The following is a 10552-nucleotide window of genomic DNA, read 5'->3' on the forward strand; positions in this document are numbered from 1 at the left end:
AAACAATCTCCGACATTAACTTCCCACAACTACCGACTCTGCTTCTTTTCTGCTTCGTTCCTTTGCTAAACGCAGAGTTGCCAAGTCTGAGAATTACTGCCCACATGTATAATAATATGAATAAACATACCACAACAGTAGTGGGTGCTGCATGGCTTAAAATACTTACTAATTGCGAATAAAAGAGTGTCTGTTTTTACTACTTCTACAAAACAAACAAACGTCACTACTGAGTCGTTCTAAGAAATATTTACGAGAGTTAAATAACAATAAAGAAACACACAGAACAACACATCTGAAATATTAAGGTTTTCCTGAAACTAAAAAAATTTCAAAAATTTCAGATGTTAAAAATATAAATGAAATTTCAGATACAACTCTATGTTTCAAAATAAATTATTTCATTTCACTGCAACCGCCAAGTTTCAAGTTTTTTAGAGCTCATTAAATATATTAAATTGTATTTAATCAATGAAATATATATGTTAATAGTGTGAGTCCCCAATTTAGTTAAGCAATTTCCTAGTTTTATTCCTACGTTTAACTTAGACAACACTTAGAAAATGTATAATGTAGAGTGCTTTCAATCCCGCTTTGTTCCTGTGAAACTAAATGTCAAAACTTCTTGTAAACTTTTTTTTATATATATATTTGTATGTAAGTAGCTCTATATAATTTATAAGCAATGAAAAGTTTGCATAAATCCTGATTTAAACCCTCGAGTCATGAAAAAGGTATAACTAAGTCGTCTAATTACACTTAATAATGAAATTTATTAGTTATTCTTTTCTACGCAGAAAAAAACTAAGCGCAGAATGTTAAAATCACAGCTTTTAAAAGCTATGCCCTGGTTTGGCATAGATATCGGCGGAACTCTAACGAAATTAGTATATTTTGAGCCGAAAGACATAAGTTCAATTAAATTAGATAAAGAAGTTGAAGTATTAAAAACTATAAAAAAATATTTAATGAAAAAATCTGCTTATGGCAAAACTGGACACCGGGACACACATTTACAAATGGACAATATTGACATTCGGAAACGTTCAGGCTCTTTACATTTCATACGATTTCAGACCACAGATATGTGTGAGTTTTTATCATTGGTAAAACGAAAGAGTATGGCTTGTTTATTAAAAACAATTTTGGCAACTGGTGGAGGAGCTTTTAAATTTGAAGATGATTTTCGGAAGGAATTAAATCTAGATCTTAGTAAAATTGATGAAGTGGATGCGTTAATTAAAGGAATTTTTTTCGCGGAAGATCAAAATCGCTCTGAATGTTATTATTATGAAAATTGCGCGAACATAACGGAATGTGAAAAGAGAGCATTTGATTTTTCAAAATCATATCCTTTCATACTTGTTAATATTGGATCTGGTGTATCAATTTTAGCAGTACATGGATCGGATAACTATGAGCGAGTTTCTGGTAGCAGTTTAGGTGGTGGTACATTTCTTGGATTATGTTCTCTTTTGACGGGTTGCAAAACATTTGAAGAAGCAATAGAACTCGCCACAGCAGGTGATAATAAAAAAGTTGATAAATTAGTAAGAGATATTTATGGTGGCGATTATGAACGATTTCAACTTAAAGCTGATTTTATAGCGTCAAGTTTTGGACAGATGCATTCTTCCGAAAAAATTTCAGATGTCTCACGGCAAGATCTAGCTAATGCAACTCTAGTGACAATAACTATAAATATTGCTCATATCGCAAGATTATGCGCTCTATATGCAAAAATAGATAAAGTTGTTTTTATCGGAAACTTCTTACGTATTAATTCAACATCTGAAAAATTCTTAGCACATGCAATGCATGTATGGTCAGAAGGAAAGATGGAAGCAATATTTTTACACCATGAAGGATATTTCGGTGCCTTGGGTTGTTTATTGCAAATGAATAAAGAAATCTAATCTTCACAAAATGTCATGTTTTTCTGTTGTACAAAAAAACGACGTAAAATATTAGTATCTAATTACTGAATATTATTATATTTCCAATCTGCGCAAATTATGTTCAATAAAGACACAAAATTTAAATTATATGTTCCTTTATTGAAGTGAATCTTAAGACTAAATTAAAAATATTTCTTAAACAATACCTTAAGTCTAGAAACATAATCAAATTCAGTTAACCCTGAAATGCAAAATATCTAACTCAGCAGATTTTTGCACCTGGGTACCGAATTTGATGCTTGCTGTCTTTGCAATAGCGTTACCTAGATAACGCTATAGTAGACAGCTTAATATTTATATCAACATGCATATTCGCGTTAATACGATATTTATGAAAATATGCATGTCTATAAAAACATAAATAAAATGCATACTAAGGTATGCAAGAGGTATGAGAATGTAACTCCTCCACCCCTTGATTCGAGATTCTCCTGGATCTCGTTACTCCGTTAAATATTTTTTCTTAATTTCATCTAATTCAATGTCTTTAGATGAATGTTCTTGAATCTTATTTATAATTTTAATATTATTTTTCTTTTTTATGCAAAAAAATATTACTACTATTGCAAGTATTATTACAAAAATTAAAAATCCACTTATTCCATAAGATACATTTTGATGAAATTTTAGTTCTTCAATTTGTTTAATATTTTCAAAATTTTTAATAGCGATTTTTCTGAAATTAATTTCTTTTGGAAAAGTGATATTGACATTGGTAGTCGGAATATAGAACTTGTCTTGTACCATCACTTTTTTATTTTCGAAAACAAATTGTCTTATTTTTATTTTACAATTATATATTGATATTAAATAATTCTTGTTTAAAATTACTTTTCTATCATCACAATCTTGAATTGCTACATCATTCTTTGCATTCTTAATTACAAAAGTTTCTTCATCCATATTTAAAATTTCGAATTTGTTATTAAACTTTAATACACAATTTTGATAATAAATACAGTTTTGACTTTCTTTTAAGTTTTTTAAATCCATTTCCTCTTCGTAAGTATATACAATATTTTTTATTTCTATTACATGTTCAAGTTTTACATTAATTTCCATAAATTCTTTATTTGGCATTGGTACTATAGCTTTTACAAATGTTTTAATAAAATTTGTTGGTATTTTAATTGCAAAAATTAACATAGATTTTTTATATTCCATTATACCTAATTTTAATAACTTAAGTTTATAAAAATCAATATTGAAACGTTCTATTTCTTCAATGGATAATATGCTTGGATGTAACATTTTATGCTTAGCGGCTGATATATTGTCTTGTATTTGGTTGAGTCTATTTTCTAAAAACCTAATTTTTTGCATTTGGTCAATATATAATAAATATTTAACAACTTCACTATTCTTTAATTTAATTTGTTCATAAATGGTTTTGATTTTTTTTCTGTCTTCTTCTACATTGTTTTTTAAAGTAACCATGCTTTCATTAAAGTATTGATTTATTTGGACTTGTTTGTTTATTGTAGTAATGGAATTATGATTATTTTCTTCTGTAATTCGCAAATGTTCTAATATTTCCTGACGATCATCATCGTCCATAGTTCCGAACAACCATTTATATGTTTTACCAACGACGTTCAGCAACCCTCTTTTCTGCCTAACACTTTCTGAAGATGGAGTTATTGATTTTACTTTGGCTTGGAGTATTTCTATCTCTTTGTATAATAAATCTTTGTTAAAAATGTCTAAATTCTGTATATTTGCTTTGATTTGTGTAATTATCAAGTTGATTTCATTTGGATCGATCATGTGTACAATTGTAATTGTGTCATTAATTATTTCTACTTCCCTCAATCTAATTTGAGTGTAACCAATTTCCTCAGTAATTTTGGAGACTTGTAACATTTGTTGGGTTCCTGTTATGAGCATCATCAGAGTCATTACAAAAGCCAGGATCTGCAAATTTATATGATCTTTTTATATTTGATGTGTGAATATTTTCTAATTTTCTTTTTATGAATTTAGGTTCATTTTTATGCCTAACGTTTTTATAGTTCTTAATAAATCCTTCTGTACGGTTTTCTGTATAATTTTCTCTGTTTCGGTTTCTTTTGGAAATTCTAAAAAGTTTTGCTTCGTCCATTCGCTTTTTAATTAATTTGTGATCGATTTTGTTATATTCTACTTCTAATGGCGTAGCTTTTATTGTACTATGATAAGAATTATTATAGAATTTTATAGCTTTACACATTTGAGCTGTGATTGGAAGTTTTTCTGCTAAATTTAAGGTTCTTATACGTTCAGTAAGAGTATTATTTAACCTTTCAATATCAGAATTCCCTGTATGACTGTTAGGTTTTGTGGCATGGTAGTTTATACCCTTAGCAGATAGAAAGTCACGAATATTTCTGGAATTAAACTCATTATCAAAAATAAATGTTTTTGTATGCCCTTTTATGGCTAAAAATTTATTTATTTTTTCTACAATCGTTCGACTATTTCTGTCAGGTAAATTGAAAAAGATTGCATGTTTTGAGAATTTGTCAATAAAAATTATAAAAGATTGCTTACTGTTAACGTAAGTATCTATATGAACAATTTCATTTACAGTTGTGGGTGTTTGGGTGAATAGAAATTTTGATTTAATAGGATTTCGGTCATATTTCCCTCCATTGCAAATATCACAATTATTGATTATCTCATGAATTCTAATTTTCAGTTGTGGATGGTAAACCTTATGCTTCATTCCCTCATAAGTTGGAATAATTCCCGAGTGTCCTACTTCATATTTGTGAAAAAATGCTATCTGTTTCTTTAGTTCATGATCTTCCTGTATATCTTTGGCAAAATAGCTACACTTCACAAAGGACATTTTCTGATTATTTGAATATGTACTTAATAAAATTTGTTGTAACTTATTATACTCATGATGATTAAGTTCAGAGTATATTGCGACTTTGGCATTATCAAAATGTCTTCGTACTATATTAATAACATTTTCAGAGATAATATCCCGTTTATCGATAAAAACTCGTTTGTTTTTGAAAATATTGATTACTTCAACTGTCTTGGTTTTTACTAAGATTATTTGTTTCCTAAAACGGTTTACAATGGTATCAAGAATTTTAAAATGGTCATTAAAATTTTCTACCTGAGAATGAATAGTTTCGCCTTCAACTGATACATTATGGTTATTATCATTTTCTTCTAAATTCGTGTTATTATCTTGGGAGTTATTAGCTTGTACTTCCAAGGAAACTGATGTTTGGTTTTGTTGATTTTCGGCGCTTAAATTTTTGATTCTTAACATTTCATCCAAGGTGAATCCCAAATTTTCGGAATCTAACATATTTATTTCATCGCAATTAATTCGACTAAGAAAATCGGCTATTTTATTTTCTTTTCCGGTAATGTAATCGATTTTGGCATCGTACTCTCCCAGCTGCACTAACCATCGTTGCAGTCTAGGACTAATATCCTTACCAGAATTTTTTACTTGTAACCACTTAAGTGGCTGATGATCTGTTTGCAGATCAAACTCTCTCCCAAAAATATAAGGTCGATAGTACTTTACTCCCCACACTATTGCTAATAATTCTTTTTCAATAGTGGAGTAATTTTTTTCATGGTCATTTAATGTTCGCGAAGCAAACGAAATTGGGTGACCCTCTTGAGTCAAAACTGCGCCGATTGCAAAATTGCTGGCATCAGTGATGAGTTTAAAACGTTTATTGAATAAAGGATATTTTAAAATGGGATGATTTGTTATGATATCTTTTAGTTTTTCAAATGAAATAATATAATTTGGATCATTTAAATTAACCTTTGCATTCTTTTTTAAATATGCAACCATTGGATAGGCTATTTTAGAATAGTCCTTTATAAACTTTCTATAGAAACCAGTAATTCCTAAAAAGGATTTAATTTGTTTTTGTGTAGTAGGCAGCTTCAATTTTTGTATCACTTCAATTTTATTTGGGTTGGGCTTTATGCCCTCAGATGTAAGAATATGGCCCAAAAAATCGGTTTCTTTTTTTAGGAAACTACACTTTTCTAATCGGATCTTTAGCTTTGCTTCTTTTAGTTTTAGAAAAATTTTTTTCATGTTCTCCATATGTTCAGACAAGGAAGTACTAAAAATTAATACATCGTCTAAATAAACGACGCAAATTTTATTTATAAATTCTCGAAGCACAGAATTCATAAGTCTTTGAAAGGTGGATGGGGCATTTTTAAGCCCAAAAGGCATCCGCAAAAATTCATAATGACCTAACGGGGTCGAAAATGCGGTTTTCTTCCTATCGTTGTCATGCATCAAAATTTGATGAAAGCCTTTGGCAAGGTCTATAGACGAAAAATATTGAGCTTTACCTAACTTATCTAAAATTCCATCTATATTAGGAATTGGAAATTTGTCATTTACAGTAACTTCATTCAGTTTTCTGTAATCAATTACGATCCGCCATTTTTGAGAACCAGATTTGTCCACTTTTTTTGGGACTACCCACAAGGGACTATTATAAGCAGAATTGCTTTCTTTAATTATATTATGCTTCAACATTTCTTTTATCTGCCTTTGAATTTCTAATTCATGAGTTTGTGGATATCTGTATATTTTTGAATAAATAGGTCGATCACTTGTAGTAACAATTTCGTGCTTAATTTCGTGGGTAAAAGAGAGTTTATCCCCCTCTTTGAAAAATAGTTCGCTAAAGTCCTGTAATAATTTTTTTAATAATTGGTTTTCTTCAGAATTTAAATGTCTCAAATCTAAATTTTCTATGTCGCTGAATTCAAGTGTACATATTTCCTGATTTTTATAGGGGCTAAAAATTTTAAAGTGTATAATATTGCCTAATATGTTGACAAATTTATTCTCTTCATCAATCTTAGCTTTAAGAGGGATGAGAAAATTTTGTCCTATTATGGCATCATAATTTTTACTACTGAAGTCAATTACCTTCCAATGGAAGGTACCTGAGGCGTTAAACTCTCTAGGTATAGAAGTTATTATTTTATGTGTCACCTGATTAATTCCATTTATTGTTCGGTAACAAATGGGTGTTGGGAGTTTCTGTTCAGTGAAATGATCTTTGAGAATATTTGGTTTAATTAAACTAGTGTCAGAACCGGTATCAATGAGACATCTAATTTCTTTGCTACCAATTGTTATTGTTATTATGGGCAATCTGCAGATTGAGGCAGATTGAAAAAATTTACATCCTCCTCTACATTACCAATATCCATTGGCTGAAAATCAGTTCTTTTATTAATTTGGCTACGTCTAGTATTTTGGGTATCAACACTCATATGTGAGTTTCTAGTCTGAATTGAATTATTGAACTTATTATTTTGGTTTGACTGTGTTGAATTATCATTCTGATTATATCGCCTGAAATTACTGCTGTAATTATATTGATTATTGGGTGCAGATGGTGTCTGATTACTTCGTTTATTATAGTATTGTGACTGTAATGGTCTTTTCAGTCTATAATTAAAGTGAATTGTTCGTGGATCGTCTAGCGCTTTAATTTGCGTATACTTCCTAATAACATCGTTAAGTGTACTGTTTTGATCAATATATGTTCTTAAGGGTATGTCAATTTTGTCAATTAAAATGTTTACTAAGTCCCTATCTACTCTACTTGGCTCATAAATGTCTGGCTTATTATCATCGAATGTATATATTTTATTAAGTTTTGACCTCGCCATTTCAAAATAAGAAAATAAATCTCTTAAATTACTTACTTTTATATTGCGACATTTATTGTAAATATCACCATATGTTGCCCTCGGTCGGTAATAGTCCATTAGCTTAATTTTAACTTGGTCCCAGGTTGTATTTGGTCCAAGTCCTCGAATATAGTTGCCGGCATCACCTGTTATCTTCTCGTTGATTATAATGGTCATTGCTAGCTTCGTTAATTGATGGTTTTCTGGTGGGCATAGTTCCATGACAGCTTCTACTGATGCTATAAAAGCAATGGCATCATGATCCTTGTTGAGGCATTTTATTTGGCGGAATTGCGTCAAAATATCTTTTGGTGCTAGAAGCCCTTGATGTTGCTGCATATTTTGCTGTATTTGCTGTTGTTGTACTTGCTGAACTTGCTGTTGTATTTGTTGTTGCTGTACTTGTTGAACTTGCTGTTGTATTTGCTGTTGTTGCACTTGTTGAACTTGTTGTTGTACTTGTTCGTGGAGCAGAATTTTAGCTTCTTGCCTCCTTATAACTTCCTCCATTTCCTGAAGTCTTTGCTGCAATTGCTCCATTTCGTTGCTCATGATTGGTCGATTTAAGTCGAATGCTTTTACTCTCCGCATTCAAAACTTTTTTGATATAAATAGTCGTTGCACTTCTTTTTTTTTTTTTTTAAGAATTTGCTTTTTATTAAAGTTAACTTCTGTATATAAATAGTTGTTGCAGTTTATTAGCGTTTATTTTTTAAAACTTTTTATTAAAGTTAACTTCTGCATACAAATAGTTGTTGCAGTTTATTAGCGTTTATTTTTTTTAAAACTTTTTATTAAAGTTAACTTCTGCATACAAATAGTTGTTGCAGTTTATTAGCGTTTATTTTTTAAAACTTTTTATTAAAGTACACTTTTTAGATATAGATAATCTTTGCACTTTATTACCGATTTGATTTTTTTTCTAAGGTTCTCTTTTTGTCTTGAGACAAATCACCGTCGACTGCGCCAATTATGTTCAATAAAGACACAAAATTTAAATTATATGTTCCTTTATTGAAGTGAATCTTAAGACTAAATTAAAAATATTTCTTAAACAATACCTTAAGTCTAGAAACATAATCAAATTCAGTTAACCCTGAAATGCAAAATATCTAACTCAGCAGATTTTTGCACCTGGGTACCGAATTTGATGCTTGCTGTCTTTGCAATAGCGTTACCTAGATAACGCTATAGTAAAGACAGCTTAATATTTATATCAACATGCATATTCGCGTTAATACGATATTTATGAAAATATGCATGTCTATACAAACATAAATAAAATGCATACTAAGGTATGCAAGAGGTATGAGAATGTAACTCGCATGATAAATATTTTTACTGAAGTTTTATTTGTATATAAAAAATTTATTTAGAATAAATCACGAAAAGTAAGGATATTATTCCTGAACAGTAATTGTTGTAATTGTTAATGAGTTTAGAATTGGAACTAGAAAGAATTTAGAGCTCTGATTAGTGTGAAAGTCTGTGACTATAGTTCATCTTTCAAACAAAAACCATTTCTAACTGAAATCAAACCACACAGCTTTTTGAATGAATGCTATAATAATCCTCTGAAGTATTTTGCCATCAAACAAAAAGTAACACCTGAACTAATACTCTCCTTTAGTTACTTTTTAACGTCAGACAATCACCAAATTAGTAGTAATATAGTTACTAGTTACCATATAACTAGTACTCTTATCTAATCTCACGCAGAGACAACATTCTCATTTCTTAAAAACGTATGTCATATGATTAATTGGACCGTGCTGACTTAAGATCAAGACTGCAAGCTGTCTAAGGACTGCTCTACTGAGAATAGATACCTTGTTGCAATTGTAAGGACGAGTTAACTCTTTAATTTAGCAAAAAGTCCATTTGTAATGTCAATAGTAATTGCTTTCTTTTCAGTTTTTTATTAATAACTTAATTCTTGACCACCTGTTTTCACAATAAGACTACTGTTTCCAGAAATGTGTAATTAATTCACTTTTTGCAATATGAACTCACTGATATTTTATATAAATATAAACATTGATAGGCGCCTAGCAGAAATTCACCATATATTTGCTTGCAGCCCAAGAATTTGTTTTGATTGTCGCCTAACTATTTTTGTAGGTGACGTTTGCTCCTTCGTGGAAGCTGAACCTCATTAGCATTAACCTGCTGTTATCCAATATGTCTTTTTACTCCACACAAATAAGTAAATAACAATGGTAGGTTAATTTTTCAAAGAGTACTCTTAGAAGTGATATCATAGATAAGTTTTAAGTTTTGAATACAGATACTTCCATTATCAACCATAAAAGCTCTGTAGTATTTCGATTATATTGACAACGCACCCAAACAAGGGACGTGGATAGATATGCAAAGATATAAGAGCCAACATAAAATTGAGGCATATTAACTAATAACGATCAGTGACGGAATACATAAGTAATACTTCAAGCTTTTTCTATTTAACTGCAATTTTGACAGAAGATGTTCGAAAGTACCCGATTTAGCAGACATATGGGTATATATTAGTCGAGGTCATGTTACTCTAAATAGTTCTTAACGTACCTCGTGAAATAACAGGGAAATATTGTTATTTTTAAACTTATTTCATTAATTTCGATAAATTGAAATATATATGATTGTGAAGATATTTTATTGTTAGTTGAAGTAATGGAAAATACGAAATATTTATTTTTGTTAATGCAATTATATGCTTGGTAAGCATTTCCATAGAAACTTTAACTACGAGTATTTTGTTTTATTTAAGAAATATCTCATGTAGCAAGTCGTACTTTTTGATCCTTTTGAATGTATTTAGGAAATGGTTTTAGGTACATTCACTGCAAGAATATAAATAACTTGTTTGGTTTTTTGTACCGTACGGAACTTAAAATATTTACGTT

The 10552-nt window shown here is 29.9% G+C and overlaps 1 protein-coding gene across 1 annotated transcript; it reads left to right on the top strand.

The window, feature by feature from the left end:
* The first annotated feature begins 630 nt into the window (after positions 1-630).
* LOC119681279 (pantothenate kinase 1-like) lies at positions 631-1950 on the top strand. The gene is made up of 2 exons (XM_038094427.1): positions 631-734; positions 798-1950. Exons 1-2 carry the CDS (start codon positions 726-728, stop codon positions 1914-1916), a joined length of 1128 nt encoding a protein of 375 aa, XP_037950355.1. The 5' UTR covers positions 631-725; the 3' UTR covers positions 1917-1950.
* Positions 1951-10552: the final 8602 nt, after the last annotated feature.

The sequence above is a fragment of the Teleopsis dalmanni genome, chromosome 2 (assembly GCF_002237135.1).
Source record: "Teleopsis dalmanni isolate 2A chromosome 2, ASM223713v2, whole genome shotgun sequence".
Taxonomy (NCBI): Eukaryota; Metazoa; Arthropoda; class Insecta; order Diptera; family Diopsidae; genus Teleopsis; species Teleopsis dalmanni.